At 40.1% G+C, this 18,434-nt stretch overlaps 1 protein-coding gene across 5 annotated transcripts in view; it reads right to left on the bottom strand.

Annotated features, from left to right (window-relative positions):
* Positions 1-18,434, bottom strand: part of LOC135113641 (DENN domain-containing protein 5B-like) — a 54,882-nt gene that overhangs the window by 7,595 nt on the left and 28,853 nt on the right. Inside the window, exons 3-18 of one of the 5 annotated variants that reach the window (XM_064029054.1) lie at positions 17,859-18,029; positions 14,812-15,050; positions 13,667-13,832; positions 13,029-13,128; positions 12,298-12,482; positions 11,727-11,869; positions 11,085-11,165; positions 9,611-9,867; positions 8,307-8,467; positions 7,879-8,096; positions 6,788-7,003; positions 5,704-5,899; positions 5,021-5,188; positions 4,251-4,347; positions 1,883-2,005; positions 319-774 (exon numbers count right to left, since the gene is read on the bottom strand). In XM_064029054.1, coding sequence (XP_063885124.1) covers positions 319-774; positions 1,883-2,005; positions 4,251-4,347; positions 5,021-5,188; positions 5,704-5,899; positions 6,788-7,003; positions 7,879-8,096; positions 8,307-8,467; positions 9,611-9,867; positions 11,085-11,165; positions 11,727-11,869; positions 12,298-12,482; positions 13,029-13,128; positions 13,667-13,832; positions 14,812-15,050; positions 17,859-18,029 — 2,977 coding nt within the window. Of the gene's footprint in view, positions 1-318; positions 775-1,882; positions 2,006-3,083; positions 3,120-4,250; positions 4,348-5,020; positions 5,189-5,703; positions 5,900-6,787; positions 7,004-7,878; positions 8,100-8,306; positions 8,468-9,610; positions 9,868-11,084; positions 11,166-11,726; positions 11,870-12,297; positions 12,483-13,028; positions 13,129-13,666; positions 13,833-14,811; positions 15,051-17,858; positions 18,030-18,434 lie in introns of all 5 variants that reach the window. The other 4 variants (XM_064029055.1, XM_064029053.1, XM_064029056.1 and 1 more) reach the window with 4 other exon arrangements.

The raw sequence follows: 18,434 nt of genomic DNA on the forward strand, positions 1-18,434 counted from the left end.
TTTCATTTAATATATTTATTCTTATATAAAAAGAATAAATAAAAGGACCAGACAAGACTAGACATGAGTCACACCAACATCACTGCTTAACCCTTTTACTGCTATTTGGCATATCCTTACTTAATTGTTAAGGACTCTGAGACATATTTTCTTGTCCTACAGCCACCTCCAAAGACTACACTGGGAAGACATTGCTAAATCTACTCTTTTTTTTATTCCTTTCTTTCCTGTGGATGCTTACAAGGATTCCATGCATTGCTCTTAGTGCTATGAGTTGTTGCATGTCCCAGTGAAAGAGCTAAGGGTTGAAACACTCACTGGTGGTGGTGTAGGTGTTGGTGAAGCAGAAGTAATCCACTGCATTGAGTGACAGCAGATAGGAGAGAAACTGCTCCTTCTCATCCTCACAGCGCAGGAAGGCGTAACGCTTGTAAAGGTCCTGCAGCAGCTTGCTGTTTCCCAGCAGGACTGTCAAGTGCTTGGACAGGACCTTCTTCTCCAGGGACAGCCGCACCCAGGCCCTCGCATATCCAATGTGCGTCTTGATCTCTGTCATGGCCAGAACATTGCGCATATCGAAGGTCACAGAGATGGGGAGTGGTCGCAATGTGGGCACCCCTGAGGAGGAGTCCTGGGCGCGGGACCGTCTCTCCCCGCTGCGGTCTGGGGGCCAGCGGTCCTGCAGGGGCTTTTTTTGCAGGCTGTTGGTGTTGCTTGAAGACTTGGTGGGGGAGGCAGGGGCACTCTCAGTCTCCAGGGCCACAGTGGAGAGGTCTGGTGGGGAGAGGTGGCAGGGATGGCATGAAGAAAAGGAAATTCTATCTATGATCCTTAAACCATCTAAGTTAATTTTAGTTGTTCAGTCTTCTCCAAACTGAAATAAGGAAATGTTGTTGCAATGCACACCCAGTATATGTTTGACAAAAAAAGTTTTGATGTCTGTCAAAGATAGTATCTTTGAAACACTACTTTTTTTACTTGGCCTCAACTAATTTGCCATTATAACTTGCAAAGTATTTTGAAGTTAGTCATGATCTAAATTTTTTAGATCCATTTTAATGCATAATGTTTTGTGCTCCTTAGTCTTCCATTTTGCTTCCATTTTTTTTTATCTAATTTTCTTAACATACCTTGACCTGTGCCACACCTGGAGGTGAGGCTGTTGTCTTTGTGCTGTGAGTAACATGTGTCAGGAAGTGTTTTGTTTCCTTTCTCATCAAGTGAGTTATATCACAAATTTCCCACAAAAAGAGCAAAGCTTCTACATGACTTCCAATATTGTTTGCTACTGTTTCTACATCACTCAAAAAAAAAAAATTCAAATTAAACCCAAACTGAACATAAATAAAAAAGCAAATGAAGCATCCTTGATAAAACTGACAATCAGAAACACTGAAACACACAACTTCACACAAGCCAAAACAACACCATGCAGTGGCAGAGAGAGGAACACAGGTCTTGGGGAGGAGAGTGAGAGAGGAGATGGGGAATAAAAGAGGTATGACATTCTTTTGAGTCTTGGTAGTGTATTAAAGTACCAGAGAATCTTGAGTGAGTGGAAGTGTGAGATCCAAATATGTTAAGTCATTTATCAATAAACATAATAATATAATGGAGCAGACAAGTGCTAGTCTGCAATGAATAGTTATGTGAGGTGTCTCTGAAGAACAACAATCCTCTGTTGAGGCTGACAGCTGGAGAAGGAAGAAAAACGGTTACTTCCACAAAGAAGGTATATTTTCAGGATATTTTCTTTAGAGGTTATTTTATTTTAGAAAACTTTAGAGTGAGAGAGATAAATAGGCATCTGACTGTAAAATTTGAAGAGGAAATCAGATAGGTGAGATCAAAGGTTATATGAAAAATCAGTGAAACCACTTACCAAAATTATTTGCTAACTGTGATGCCAGATACCCAAGACCACTAATGTTACCCATCCTAATGGATAAGACAATCTCCGACAAGGGTGACAAGCTGCTTATCTTTGGTGAAGTGTTTTGAAGAGCTGAAAAATAATTACATGCTCTTCTCAGTGCTAATTTCCCACTGTGAGTGAAAATTATCCTTGTGTTAGTGGAAGGAAGGAGAGAGCATGAAGCTGTTCTTGCACTGAGCATTAAAGGATAAGCAATGCTGACCATGGCTGTGTTGAGGCACCACTAGCAGTGTTTACAAAGCCATCATAGCAAGTCTTCCTCACCAGAAAAAAATATCACACAAATATGACATTCTGAGGTGCAAACATTGCTGGTCTCACTCTTTCCAAAACAGTGCAATAGCAATGATGAACTAGTGCATGCAGTGCAAGCTTTGGTGCTTGAAAATTTCTTTACTAAACTAGATCTGTTTCTATGAAGGGCTAGAGGTTATGATTTGAGATAAGGGATTGATAGTTTAGAGACTAATGAAACTAGAACAAAGGCTATTAAGCAGAACTTAACAAATATATACTAAATAGGAGGAGGTAGGAGAGGGCAGTAGATGCTTGCCACTAGGGCCAGGCCACTCTCATTGAGGTACAAAAAGGCAGTGAGGGGGCGCTGTAGATCTGCAGCTGACCCTCCCCGTGTCTCCTTTGCCCATTTCCTTTAATGTCTCAATAACAGAGTGCAGTTCCTGCCTGCACTCTGGAGACAGTCCCTCTTACTTGTGCTGCTACACTGCATACACTGTACACATCTAAACAACCTTACCAACAAAATTATGTGCATTTTCAGGTTTATAAAGAGGCTTGACTAGGGATTATTGAGAAACAAGTCATGTGAAGACACACACTTGGATTCTTGTTTGCTACCTAACCTACATAGAGAGGCACAATACTATGTACAGTTTAATACAAAATTAGAGAAACATAAAGCAAAAAGCAACTAAAAAAAAAAAAAACAAAAAAAACAGCAAAGTGCAATACAAATCCTATGAATATAAAACAACCATCAACCTTGAAAGTAAACAAATTTAAAACAGTACCAGTGATGAGTGTATTAAATGTGTGATTTAACCTCTATGTGCATTTATTTATCAGCCATTCAAAACGAAATGTGCAGTTAATCCATGCGACAATTAGTAACACTGTAAACACATACAATCAATGCGCTTCCTGATTATGCACCAGGCCATTGCTGCATGGGGAGAGAGACGGGAGAGACAGGTGGTTAGTGGCAGGCATGGAAAAGTTTGATAGCCGTATGCATGAGTACAATGTCCTAAAGCACGTGTGACTTGATATGTACATTAAGTTTATGAATTGTGAGTGGCTTTCTTAATAATATATGATAAGCAGTAGTAGAAGTAGTAATACTAGTTTAAATTTATGTGAACACAACAATACACAACAGCAATCCATCAAGTTTGGCAAACTCAGTGCAGTCTTGTATTGAAGATGCCTTCATTAAGCATCACATAACACAGTTTGGTATGAACTTTTATATTCATCATCTTCTTATACTGACTTCATTACTGTGGTCAGCTGCCACTAGCAAAGAGCAAAAATACAGTTCAGTCTATATTCTGAGTGAAAACACAATTCCATATGTCTGCACACATTGTAGTAATAGTGATGCTGGGCTAAAAGAGAAACTAAAATTCATGGAATCCTAAAGTTCAAGAGTCTATGGGTGTGTTCACTCTTCAGCTGTCAGTGACCAAAGGGGAAAGCTATTCCAAGATGAACACAAGAGGGAAACATTATTATTATGTAATTAAATGTTGTCAAGTAACAAGTTACACAATAAATCATCTTAGGAAGTATCAAGAGAAATCTTTTCCATGTTCATATTATCTGATGAAATAATATTATGATTCATTTGTATTATATGCAAAGATTACACACACAAAAAAAAATACTATATCAGAACTATGAAATAAGAGCAAATGATTTCCAGCATAGTTGAAAATAATACAAAAATATTTGACTTGTTGAATCAAAAGACAGCTAACATGAACATGTAATAAATAAATATCAGTGCCACTCATAAGCCCCATGAAGCACACACAACTGACCACTAACCCATCCCTGTGCACCTTAACACTGGAGGAAGGAGCACAGATCTTTAAACAGGTTCCCTAAGGGAAGAAAAATGGATCACCTCTACCACATTTCATAAGATCACAGATAGGCAGATGGTTCCATTGAAGGGGCCTGACAACATGAAAGGGCTACAAAATACATAAGGACTTAGCAGGGTTTTTCAATGGATTTATGAATGACCTCATAAGTCTATGAGTGGGTCTGTGTCGCCAGCAACACTAACCTGGGGACAAGAAGTTTGGGTTGTCGGGTTTTGAGGAGTCGTTGCAATCTTCTAATTCCTGGAAGTTGAGCAAGTGCGACCACAATGCTGATTTACCCTGTGGCAGAAATGTTTGGGGTAACAAATATATCATACACACACACTTGGTCTTCTAATGTTCATGTACACCATAAAAACACTAAACACACCACTCATACTTGGCACTCTAGTCTTCTCATGTTCATATACACCCTAAAACCAACATACACACTCACACCACACTTAGTCTAGGATCCTAAAGTTCATACACACCATAAAACCAAAATACACACTCACACTTGATATCCTTACATTCATATACACCATAAACCACAACATACTCGTATACTCACACTTCATCTCCTAGTATACATATACTCTATAAAACTTATGAAGCTCCAAAACCTGAACACACACACACACACACACACCATATATATCATACATTCTATAAATATTACTAGTTAGCCTATTAGAAATGTAAAAAATAAATAAATAAATAAATAAATAAAAATTCTTCTATGTGAAAATTCATACAGGCACCAAAGTCTCTTAATTCATAATCAATTAATCAGGTTATCCCACAATTTTGGGAAATAATCTTTAACTCTTTTAGGGATGGGCACTTCAATGGGCCTTTTTTTTTTTTTATTGTTTTTGTTACCATAGGACAGTGCCCCTCTTGCATAAACAAAGGGAAAAGAAAAAAAGTGATCTCTTGGTGTTGAGGTGGGACAGTAAGTGGTGAGTACCTGTTTACTCTGCAGCCCATGAGCCCAGACCCTCTCTAGTAGGTCACACAGGGAGGCAATGAGGGTGTTCTCCTCCACCCCCACCAGACTGCCCTCCCCATGACCTAGCTCCACTGCCTCAGACCCCATCTTCTCCACCAGCATGCGTTTGGTGCGGTTCTTGCACTCCTGAGGAAGGGAAGGGGGGTTACTGGGGATTTAGAAGGGTGTGTACAGAGGGAAAAGGAACAGTGGAGGTGTGGAAAGAACAAAGACCAATGGAAAACTTGCTGTGATATTTATTGGGGATTTGGAAGGAAGGGGATGTATGAAATGAACAGTGTTTATAACATGTGGACAGAACAAAGACAAAATGTAAAACTTGCAGAGGAGTAAGCTCATCAACACACTTGCAATATTTTCTACTAGAGATCGTACTTCTCAAATTATGTTATTGTGATGCCATCTTAAAAAATGGAGGAGAAAAGAAATGAATTTATAAGATGTGGAAAGAACAAAGACAAATTGAAAACCTGTACAGAGGCAAGATTATCAGCACACTTGCTATGTTCTCTAATTAAAGATGTGCTTGTCAAATTTCACCTTAAAAAATAACAAGGGTGATACTTATTTCATCCCATAGTATATTTTTTCACTCAAAGTAACACAAAACAACACATCACAAAGCATAAGTTGGTGCTCACCTTGAGGAGCTGCTCCACAAACTTCCAATTGGTTTGTGCCATGTAGGCCGGCGACATGTCTGCTAACTTGGGCTGCAATTTTGACTTGGCCTCATGTATCACCTTGTCCCGCTGGTCGCCTGACAAACCCGTGTGCTCCAGGTGGCGCTCCTGTCGCTCACGCCGCCGCCATGCGTGACTGCTGCGCTTCTTGCTTCTGGGTGGAAGGTGAAGGGTGTGTTACATCAGACCATATTCTGAAACACTTCCATGCCACACCTCCACTATATTCAAAAGACTCTGGTTGAAGTTACATATGTTTATAAGGGTATTTCAATGGTTCTAGGGACAGATTAACAAGATTTCTACATTATTAACAGAAGAAACACTCTTGAGAACATGGCTAATCATCTCTGTTGTCTTTGAAAATAGTCATGGTGAGAGAGTATATAATTTCTGAATATGAGCCATTTTTTTCGTGGAAGACAGCAACCATGGCAATAGTCTTTATAACAATTGGAGACAGTGCAGGGAAATGTTAAATAAAATTCGGGCAAATGACAGTAAGATATCATACATACATACATACATATACCAAGGCTGTCTCCCCACAAAAAAGGGACAACTTTCACATTCACACCCCTATTAGCCCCTTGGCACCCAGATAGAGAAGAGAAAGTACTCCTGCCCTCACTTTATGGGGATCAGCCACACAGTTTGGACGGTTTGGTTAAAATATGATCATGAAGTATAATGAATAGAGGAAAACAAGAGAAATATATCATGGCAAAACTGAAAAATATGTCATAAAGTGAAAATGAGAAGACAAATAAATTCACAGGCATCATAATCAATACTATGTCAAGTGTAAAAAGGGGAAAAAATCAAACCCATTACTCTTAACCTATAAAAAAAATCTGCTGAGAATATGGATGTAAAGAAATAAGAAATAAAAACAAATATAAATAAATAAATAAAAAAGTAAAATAAAATAGAACTACACAAATGAAAATACATAAATAAATAAAAAATAAAATAAAATTAGTAATAAAAAAAAAAGAAAAGAAAAGAAAAAAAAAAAAAAAGAAAAGAAAACTGGGCTTACTTATGTGGCTCCTTGTTGAGAGCAATCCTGTCAAGCAATGGAAAGTGACCCGGGTTGAACTGAGTGCAGGACTCTGCCTGGGGATCCATGGGTTGGGGCAGGGGGGCACGGTAGTCGATGTTTGCCAGCCGCTTCTCCAGGATCTGTTCCGTCTCCTTGATGGTCGTGCAGGTCTCATAGGAAGGCGTCCGCACCAAACTGTCGTCATACCGGTCCCTGTTAGGAAGAAAAGTTTATCCAGTGTTAATTTGGCCTCTTATTCCTGCTGCACTGTGGGTGTTTTGTAGGAGGGTGTTAGTGTGGGAGAAAAGTTCATGTAGCTTTAATCTAGTGTCTTATTCCTGTGTCTTGATTTTGTAGGAAGGTGTCTGCACAAGGCTGTCACTGGGGAAGCTTTGTGTAGTGTTACTTTGATCTCTTATTCCTGTAGTGTGTGTGTATTGTAGGAGGGCATCTGCATCAGGCCCTGTCAAGTAAGGAAGGAGAGTTCATATAGTGTTAATTTGGCTTCTTATTCCTGTCAGTGTGTGCGTGTTGATTTTGTGCTATCTATAAATGTGTGCTGGAGGGTTCATGCGGTGTTAATTTGGCCTCTTATTCTTGTGACAGTCAGTGTGTTCTGAGTATGTGCTACTGACGACTGTGTGTTGGACTTTTGTAAGGATTTTGATTGTCACTGATAGTTTTATTATCATCAGAAGAGTGAAGCATCAGACAGGTAGACAGGCAGACAGATAGGTGGATAGAAAGATAGATTAAAATATATATATAGATAGATAGGTAGGTAAGTAGATAGATAGATAGATGAACAGACAGATAACAGGAGTTGTCAGCTAACATTAAAATTCAACATCAAGCCTAAACTAATGTAAGTGTTGTGCTGAGTTATTATTTTCCTTTTAGCATTATACCATTTTCCTTTTCTGCTAATCCCTCTCTCTCTCTCTCTTGTCAAACCCTCCATGTTTCTCGTGCTGTAGATATTCAACTCATTCCTTCCTTGTCCTTCCTCAGTAATCAGCTTTCCTCTCATGTTATGTGATCCCGTTCATTACTTTATTCCCAGGTCATCCCAGTTGCCATCCACACACCTTAGTAACTTGATGCGGAGTTCAAAGATACTCAGGTTGGAATTGTTCTTGCCCCAGTTAGCCAGAATCTTGTGGTCAACGAGGGAGGTGAAGGTTTGCGTCTCAATGAAGCGGGAGAGGAATGGGAGGTGGACTTCTGGCTGGTCTGAGAGGAATGTGGCCTTGTCAAAGTTCTGCACTGTCTCTCGGCAACTCAGCCACTGCTCCATGTCTGTGCCCTGCTGGAAAAGGATGGAGGGATGTGAACAGCTACACAAATGGGGAATGATGACCAACACATCCCTAAGACTTGAATACAAAGCAATAGAATCATCACTTTACAATAAAAGTATGTAAGGAAACTGTAAAGAATGCAATGAGCAGATATCAAAGTAGTGCCTAATTTTTTTCTTATTTCTATGCAAGAGGGGCACTACAAGAATACCCACCTGACAGTTTGGCTGGATGACAAAGTGATCATAGGCACAGAACATGTGGACAAAACGATTGAGGAACACTTCCCTCACTGCATTGTTAAACTTCAGCTCTTCCAGCATCTCAGGGTCGCCTTCCTGCTTGATCCTTTCCACCTCCTCTGAGTCAAACACACCTGTGGGAAGCAAACAGGTGTTTAGATCCAGGCAACAGAAATAAGTGACTTGTGAGGTGTGTGGCATGAAATATATGGATGAAGGTGTATATGAAAGGTTCAGTTAGAGGTGAACACAATACTGATAGTTAGGTCATGTGAGGAGAATGGAAGTAAACATGTGTCTAGATCCAGGCAACTAAAATAAATGGCTTGGGAGGTGTTTGTAGCATGAATAGGACAGATGGTGGAAAGGTATATGATGAAAGATTTTGGTTAGTGGTGAAGGAACAAACTGTGGAATGGTAGAGGTGAACACAATACTGATAGTCAGGTCATGTGAAGAGAATGAGAATAAATGGAAACAAATTACTTGAGAGGTGCTTGTGGCATGAACTGGATGGATGAAGGGGAATATGAAAGGTTTGGTTAGAGGTGAAGGAGTAAACTGTGGATTGGCAGAGGTGAACACAATACTGATAGTTTGGGTAAGTGAAGAGAATGGGAGGAAGCAAGATGACAAGGAGGATTAGGACAGAGAAGATGCTGTGTGTCTGACAGGAAGACTATAAAACATGAGAACTGAGTGGTGGAATATATTAGAGAGGAGACATGGTAAGTGGTGTGTAAGGGCAAAAGGAAATGGAGATGCTTCTGTTGTGGTTGTGCATTTAGAGTAGATCGTTTGGTAGATCACTTGTAATCATTCACTGGAATAAAAGAATCTCTCTCTCTCTCTCTCTCTCTCTCTCTCTCTCTCTCTCACCAAGGAATAAAGTTGAGTAGATATCTAAAAATTCTTTATTGCTTTTATTGTTTTTATTTTGATCATTTACTGGACAGGGATAAGAGTGTGAATAATGTGTGTGTGTGTGTGTGTGTGTGTGTGTGTGTGTGTGTGTGTGTGTGTGTGTGTGTGTGTGTGTGTGTGTGTGTGTGTGTGTGTGTGTGTGTGTGTGTGTGTGTGTGTGTGTGTGTGTGTGTGTGTGTGTGTGTGTGATGCCTTGTCTAGATCAAACAGTATGGGACTGCTGGCCTGGTATATAGATAGGTAGATAGATAAATTGGAATAAAAGAGTGTTTTTCTCTCTCTCTCTCTCTCTCTCTCTCTCTCTCTCTCTCTCTCTCTCTCTCTCTCTCTCTCTCTCTCTCTCTCTCTCTCACCAGCTTTCTTGGCAATAGCAGTGATCTCCTTGAGCTGTGGTGAGAGGTGGAAGGGGTCAAAGCCATGCATCTTGTTGCTGGTGGGGATGAAGCCCTGCAGTGGTGATGGGGAGGACGAGGTAGTGACAGAAGCGATGGAGGAGTGAGAGCCACTGATGGACCCCTCTGTGCTGGACACCCCTGAGTCTGAGTCGTGGGACCAGGAACACTTGCGCCGCCTCCTGTACTTGTATTGGCTGTGGTGTTCGTTGAGGTTCCTGCAACAAGGAGGGTGGCACCAATGAGTGTGTGTGTGAGTGAGGTGTGCTATGAACAAGGAGGGTTAGCAGCAATGACCATGTGTATGTGAGAGATATGGTATGAGTATATGAGTATATGAGTGTAAGTTGTGAAGTGATGGAGTGAGTGAATAGGAACACAGTGAGAGGATGAAATGTGGAGTCTTTAAGGAGTGTACATGAGTGAAGGTGAAGGTGACAGCAGGAGAAGGCCACTTGAAAGATGGAAGTATAAAGGAGTACATAAAGAAGTATAAAGGATAAAGGAGTACATGGGTGAAAGAAGTGTTAACAGAGGCCAAGTCCTTGAACAAGCAGGAAGGAATATTTGGATAGGGGGAGGTAGAGGCTCTTCTGCTTTGGTTGTCTGCTTGAGGACACTCCTGGACAGTGAGACAGACAGAAACTCACCATGCATTCCCCTTTTTCTCTTTTTCTTTTTTTTCTCCAAATGTCACCACTTTCACATGAACCACTTTCTCACAAGCAACAGTATTTTTGAAGGTCTTGAAAACCTCCTCACCATTAATAACTCTGTATTTTGCCATCCACTATTCAATGCTTCTATTAACTTAATTTATTATCCATTCTTATTCCTCCTTTCTTGAGTCTTTCAATCCTAAACTCCTTTCTCTCTGTTCATTCTCTCTTTAAACAGTGATGTCACTCAATTTAATTTTCCTAAGTGTAAGATAATGGTGAAATACTTCAAACACACATCTTAGAACTTTTCCTTCACCACACCACAGAATCAGCTTCCTTCCAATGCTATCAGTAGATGACAAACCTTTACAGCATTAACAGACAATACAAAAGGCATATCTTAGTTCAACCACCTCCATCATTGTCTAGGACAGGTATTAAAATGGCTGACATATAGTGAAGCAACAGGAATTCTCAGCTATACCTACATCAGGCTTGTCTGGGCCACATCAGTGCAGGTGCTCATGAACACACCATTGGTGACTTACTCTCTTGCCTCTTTAAGTTAAACTGACATAAAATCTCTATGAAAATAAGTTTGGGTAAATTTTTGGGAAAGGTTTAATTTACATTTTCTTTTTTCACATTCTTAATACCAAATGCAACACTTTATAATGAAGAAAAGCCAGATGAAAATTAATTATGAGCTACCTAAAAGTTAACCTAAAATCTGAGATAGTTCAGCAAGCAAAAGTCACAATTCTCACACCCACCACGAAAGTTTGGTCGGCATGGTGCCACTCTGGTAGTCAGAGGTCCAGTGGTCTGCCCCGGAGCCCTGGGCAGCTGACTTCCTGGAAAGGGCACAAGGAAGGGGGAAGGGCACAGGGTCAGGGCTGCTACATGTCTAGGGTGGTGGATAGCCTCTCCCTATAAAGGGTCAGCCCCCCATGGCCTTAACATATCAGGCACAATGCCACTCTATTGATGTACTAATGAGCAAACAGTACCTGCACAACCTTTGTGAATTCTGGTCCACAGTCCAGCTTGACCTACAGTATACTACACTGCGATCCTTGAAACAGCAGGATCAAAATGTCAGGCTCTTATTAGCATTCTAAGTTAATCACTAATGGAAATACCTTACCATAAAAAACATTTTCCTCTATGAAAATGCATAATTCAAAATCTGTAATAAAAGACAAATATCTGTACAGCATTGGGACAGAGGGAAGGAGTTAAGATAGGCACATAGTCTTGCATCTCTCACATGGCATAAAACAGTTCTATGTCTCCCATAAGGGTAATACAGCTTTCATCTCACTACATGCAGAATCGCTGTTACATGCATTCACTGAAAAGAAATCTAAATTCAGCTGTGTCTCTCCACTCAGCAAACATAAGCTTTGTCATACCTGTCCAGCTTCCCAGTTGGCACTTCCCACTTGTTGAGGAGCTGAGTGAGTTCCTGGATGAAGTCTGCTCGATGGGGGAACTGTGGGAGGTCTTCTGGCACCTCTACTGTTCCTTCATCCACATCCACCAGACAAAGGTTTGCCTGACGAGTAAAGAGATATATGCAGTGAATGAAAAGATAGGAAGCATGGCTGAAGAATATATATATATATATACATACAAACTATACACATGACTTTTCTGAAATGAAGACTGTATACACAATGGAAGATACCACTAGATAAAAAATAAGAACAAATAACTGAGGCTAATAACTAAAGGTAAGGTAGTGAAAGGAGATGATGAACTAATTAAAAGAGCCTGGAGAAAACCAGGTGAATGAAGAAGATCAATGGGAAGACAGAGAGTGAGATGGAGGGATGGAATTGTGATAGAACTGCAAAGGATGGGAGTCACAGAGGAAGCTGCAAGGGATGGAAACAACTGGAGGAAACTCATACATGGTGCTAACCCCTGACTCTTGGTTAAAAGTGAAAGGAGAAGTGAGAGGAGATGAGAGGAGGGCTTTACTTCGTTGGGTATCTGTATGGTGTCCCTGGAGTCATGTGAGCACTGCAGGCCCATGATGAAAGGCACTGGGGCATCCAGGAAGTGGTGGAGGGAGGATGGCAGGATGGGGACGTACACATGTTGCCACACAAAGGGGAATATGAGGGTGCAGATGCTTTCCGCCACCAACATCAGCTTGTAGTAGTCTGAGGACAGTTATGATGGTTAGTGATACAAACAGAGAAAACATTAGAACATAAGAGAATGAGGTAAGCTGCAAGAAGCCATCAGGCCTACACATGGCAGTCTCTGTAATAGCAATACCTCATTTCACAAACTTTCCATATGATACAGTGACAGTTTGAGACATTTGGAATAAACAGTGAAAAATGTTTGCTATGTTAATCTTATAGTCTAATGTGGAGCCTGTTGTTGTATGCATACTAAATCAATTTATGTTTGTATTGACTCCCTGCATCTCATCCTTGCACATCCTTGCATATTCTGAAACACATTGCTCTCTCACCATGACTATTTCCAAAGGCCACAAATTTGATTAACTGGGTTCTAAAGAGTGTATTCCTATTAATAATATAGAAATCTTGTTAATTTGTCACCAGAACCCTAAAAACACCCTTGAAACCTATGTAACTTCAATTAAAGCCCTTTGAAAGTAGTGGAGATGTGACACAAATTTTTTTCAGAATATGGTCCAGTGAGAGGCCACAGACCCAAGGTACGTCACAACTCACCGCTTGAGACCAGAATGACTTGATTTTCCATCAACACACACGTCAGGAGCTGCACCACACTTTCCACACCCAGGCACAGGAAAAACTCCCTCAGCGAATACTGCAGGACAAAAATCAAAGTCTTAAATTAGAGCATATGGTGAAGATATTCTCATTATTATATGAGTCAACATGACTGCATTCTAGCTCAGCACTTGTAATAGGTCAGGAAATATTTGTTGTGTTAATTATGTAAGTTGATGCTTATATTATCACATGAAAACTTGCTGTTATTGGTGTTCCAACTTAACAGACTCCATTACACTGATTCTTTGTGATTGCAAGGTGTCTTATGAATAGTGGAGCAAAAGTTTCATTATTGCTTACTACTGATGAACAGACCCTTGTTTGCACATTAGTCAGCTATGTGTATATAAAGAAACTTAATAGAGAGGACTGTGGTGACGATAACACTCAGGATGATGCAAGAAAACTTTATTTTTCTAAGATTTCAACAGAAAGTCTTCTCTTGCTTCAACTATACTATCATCACCACAACCCCACTCACTAGCCCTACTATTTGACAAGACAAAAATGAATACTCCTCACCTCAGAAAAGAGGACATCCCTCACCTCATAATCAAGAAAATACCCCTTACCTCAAACAGGGGCAGCTCATGGCTGGTGGGGCGCTGGCAGATGTGGGTTCGGCCAACACAGGACAAGGCAACACAGCGGCCTGCTGGGGGCGCCGGCACCTCATACAGGAGGTTGTACACGTGTGACTCCAGACTCACTGAGCTGCTCTCACACTGGATGAAGAACCTGTGAGGACAGACAAGGGAGTCAGGAGCATATTCTGAAACACTACTGTGCTGCACACTGACTACTTTCAAAAGGCTCTAACTGAAGATACTTTTTAATTGTGTTTTCACAGTTCTGGTGACAGATTAACAGTATTTTTACATTATCAACAGGAGAAACACTCTTAACAATCTGGCTAACCCTCTCTGTGGCCTTTGAAAATAGTCATGGTGAGAAAGCAGTGTTTCTGAATACAGGCCTATATATGAAGAATGGATGGCAGATGAGTGAGGGATGGAGAAGGAATGATGGATGGAGATAACAGTGTGTACTGAGGATACAATATCATAATAGAAATTAATTGGTATGTAGCATGTGCAACCTGGGCCATTGTGGAAACTCTGTGAATAGGAAGACCAAGAGAGATTCATGCACTAAAGGTGAGTACAGAAACCCATCATCAATTAGCCAGTGTCTCTGCTGAAAGCCCAAGAGAAGATGTAACAATTTACATACACACACACACACACACACACACACACACACACAAAAAAAAAAAATAAATAAATAAATAAATAAAATAAAATAAATAAATAAATAAAGAAATAAAGAAATAAAATAAATAAATAAATACAAAATAAAAAAAAAATAAAATTAATAAACAAATAAATAAAATAAAATAGAATAAATAAATAAATAAACAAGTAAATAAATATAAAATAAATAAATAAATAAATAAATAATAAATGAAAAATAAAAATAATAATAATAATAATAATATATAAAAATAAATAAATAAAATAGATAAAAATAAATAATAAATAAATAAATAAAATAAATAAAAAAAAAAAAAGTAAATAAATAAATAAATAAATAAATAAATAATAAAATGTAGAGATAATCTAAAAAAAAAAAAAAAAAAAAAAAAACAAGTTACATGAGGCAGACTATGGAAAACCTCATCTGTAAACCTAATAAAGTATATCGAGTCATTCCTCACCTGTACAGCTCCTTGAGGAACTTTCTGGCAGCATACACGTAGGGATGCTGGCCAACTAAGGTGATGCACTTGGTGACGTACAGCTGGTCTTTGGTGATGTCGTAGAAGTGGAGTGCCGCAGGGGACTTTGGGGAGGAGAGACGGAATTGCCTGGGGAGTGAGCGCGTGTCCCTCGTGTTGGTGGGCGTACCTGTGCTGCTCTTGCCGTGGCTGCTTGACATCTCCGTGAGGTACACTGACTGTGGGATGGTAGAAATGTATTAAAATTAGTGTGTGTGTGTGTGTGTGTGTGTGTGTGTGTGTGTGTGTGTGTGTGTGTGTGTGTGTGTGTGTGTGTGTGTGTGTGTGTGTGTAGACTAAAGCCTGTATTCAGAAACGCCTTGTTCTCTCATCATGACAATTTTCCAATGCCACAGATATAATTAGCAGAGTTCTTAACTGTTTCATCTGCTAATAATTAAAAAATCTTGTTAAGCTGTCACTACAACCGTAAAAAAAAAAAAGTGTAACTTTAGTTAGAGCCTATTGAAATTTTCTCAGTTGTCGGTCCTACCTCGGTTATTTGTAAAGAGGGAGTGTTTGAAAATGAAAGCCATCACGGAATGTCAGTACTGTCTTGGAAAAAGGTAAATCATGTACTATGATCCTATTTCTGCTCAAGTAATATGCTGAATGGTTGGCTGGACTGCACATAATGAGAGAGAGAGAGAGAGAGAGAGAGAGAGAGAGAGAGAGAGAGAGAGAGAGAGAGAGAGAGAGAGAGAGAGAGAGAGAGAGAGAGAGAGAGAGAGAGAGAGAGAATTTTGATAGGTGACAGACTGGCAACTCACTCACTGCACGGGGTGCTCGCAACACTTGGTAGATGCGCTTAATGGCTAACTTAGTGCACGCAACACTAGTATATTCTAATATTTTTTTAGCTGGTCTTTCTTTAATTAATTATTAGAACCTTATTAATGTATCACAGGCCCATAATGTTCAAGTAATTCCCTCAGTGAATAAGAACTTTCAAAGGTCACGCGGCATTTCATCCCGGAGGCTTTCAAGAGGTTTGATGACAGGAGAAGAGCTGTCAAGATAAGATACTGACCTTTACAGCGAATCTAATACCAAGAAGAATGATACGTTAACTGAAAACATAGGCGATGGAGACAATTAGTTACTTAAAAAAAAAACAAAAAAACAATAGTTACTTATCCAAGTTTTCCAATTTTTGCTTAATCTTTTGTTTCCTTTCATTATTATGAAGGAAAATGATAACTGTCTTTCATTGCATTATATAGCTTGGTTTTCTTGTCTTAGCCTTGGAGAATCTGTACGCTGGACTAGAGGGAGGGAAGGCATCGGGATACAGTAAGGACTCAAGCAGTGGGTGGGCCTCAACGACGGAAGTAGAAGGATAAGGAGGGGCTTGCTTTTCTAAACGCTTGTATTCTTCACTTGTTACGAAGGAAACTTGCGATTACATTTTATTAAACGTATTTATTAGCTTAGTTTTCTTAGCATCGGGCAAAGAGTACGCTTAACTAGAGGCAGTGAATGGATTGGGATAGTGGGGCCTGGTACGGTGGCCGGGGCTTGGCTGAGGAAAATAAGATAATATGGTATTTGCAGATTACTATTGTCTACTACGCTCTAATGATGGGGACTTGTAATTTTCTTTTATTATAATAATGATCTTGATTTTCTTAGCCTTGAGGAAGCTGTGCGCTGGACCAGAGGGAGAGGATGCATCAGGACAGTGATGGAGATGAAGGGGAGGGGAGGGGATTAGGTAAGAAAAATAGGATATGATTGTTACATGAAAATCCATGCGTGCGCAGCTACATAAGAGCACAGTGAAAAACTAGGGAATTTTTGCTGTTATCACTGGCGTAATCCCTATTTGAACTTGATAATTTCACCTCAATTTTACCCAAGTATTTTCCTCGTTTTGTACTCTGCGTGAAGTTCTGTTTAGACATGTTGGAAGATCCATCTTTCCAATTTTAGTGTGTGTGTGTGTGTGTGTGTGTGTGTGTGTCTTTGGTGGCGGGCGCCTACAGTTTATAGTTAGTCTTATATAACTGAAACACAAGTAGTTCACAAGTACTTACTTTATCTGTGTCTACGTGTGTGTGTGTGTGTGTGTGTGTGTGTGTGTGTGTGTGTGTGTGTGTGTGTGTGTGTGTGTGTGTGTGTGTGTGTGTGTGTGTGTGTGTGTGTGTGTGTGCGTTTACAACTCTCTCTCTGTTAGCATCGTGTAACCTGCAGTAAATCACATATGAAGAAAAAAATGCGCTTAACCCTTGTCTTCTTCACTTATTATCAAAAGAAACTTGTCACTCTCTTTCCTATCATATTTATTAACTTAGTTTTCTTGGCCATCGGTAGAAGCTGGGGTAGAGGAATCATTACATACAGGATAACAAAAGCTCAAGCGATGGTTGGGGCTTGGGTGAGGACAAAAGAAAGATAATGTGAACGGTACACGGAGAGACGCGCGCACAAAGAGACGGAGACAACGGTGAAAATCGGCGTGCTGCTGTCCGCTGGCGTGTTCTCTATTAATGTTGTACTATTAGGCTAAATTCACCTCTGAGATCTTCCCTTAAATCGAATTCTCGTTCCGTGCTCTGCGTGAATTTACTTTGAGACCTATAAAGAATACTCTTAATCTACCTTCAATGTGTGTGTGTGTGTGTGTGTGTGTGTGTGTGTGTGTGTGTGTGTGTGTGTGTGTGTGTGTGTGTGAAGGACATCTAAAGTTAATGGTTGCTTGTAATCTTGTAATAATTTATAACTGGAACAAAAGTGGTTCGTAAGCACTTATTCTCTCTCTCTCTCTCTCTCTCTCTCTCTCTCTCTCTCTCTCTCTCTCTCTCTCTCTCTCTCTCTCTCTCTCTCTCTCTCTCTCTCCTCACACACACACACACACACACACACACACACACACACACACAGGAATAAATAAATCAGCCTAAGAACTCACAGACACGCACAGTCACAAACTCAGCCTAAGCCGTGGGGAGGGAGGGCCGCAGAGGGGGGGAGGGGAGGCGTCTTACCTGGAGTGTGTGCATGGCTGTGCAAATTTGTTTCGAGTTGACCTCCTCGTAGAAAACGTAGGCGAACCCGTGGGCCCTAGAGCCGTCCTCCTTCGTCACCAGGAATGGATGGAAGCGCGGCTCTAGCATGTGCTTCTGTGTGCGGAACTGTAGCCCTCGGGGAAGACACAGCTGAAAAAAAAGTAGTAAATAGATATATAAACAAATGAATAAAAAAAAAAGGTTAATTACGAGTTAATTTCTAGATTTGTTTGCGAAAGTGTAGCCCGCGGGGAAGACAAAGCTTGGAAATAGTATATAAATAGATGAAATAACAAAATAACTAAGCAAATGAGTAAAAAAAGAAAGCTAGTAAATAAATTAATAAAGAAAGGATGGTTAGACGTTCAATAATAGGCTTCGGAGAACGAAACTAGCTCAGAGGGAAAGACAACGAAGAAAAAAATAAATAAATAAAACAATAACATAATAAAATACCAAGGAAATAAATAAAGAATGATATGAAGTTGGTTTGAGGGCAGGAAGATGGTAAGGGAGGATGTAGAACTAAGAAAGAGAAAGACAAGGAGGAGGAGG

Source organism: Scylla paramamosain, chromosome 26 (assembly GCF_035594125.1).
Source record: "Scylla paramamosain isolate STU-SP2022 chromosome 26, ASM3559412v1, whole genome shotgun sequence".
In the NCBI taxonomy this organism is placed as follows: Eukaryota; Metazoa; Arthropoda; class Malacostraca; order Decapoda; family Portunidae; genus Scylla; species Scylla paramamosain.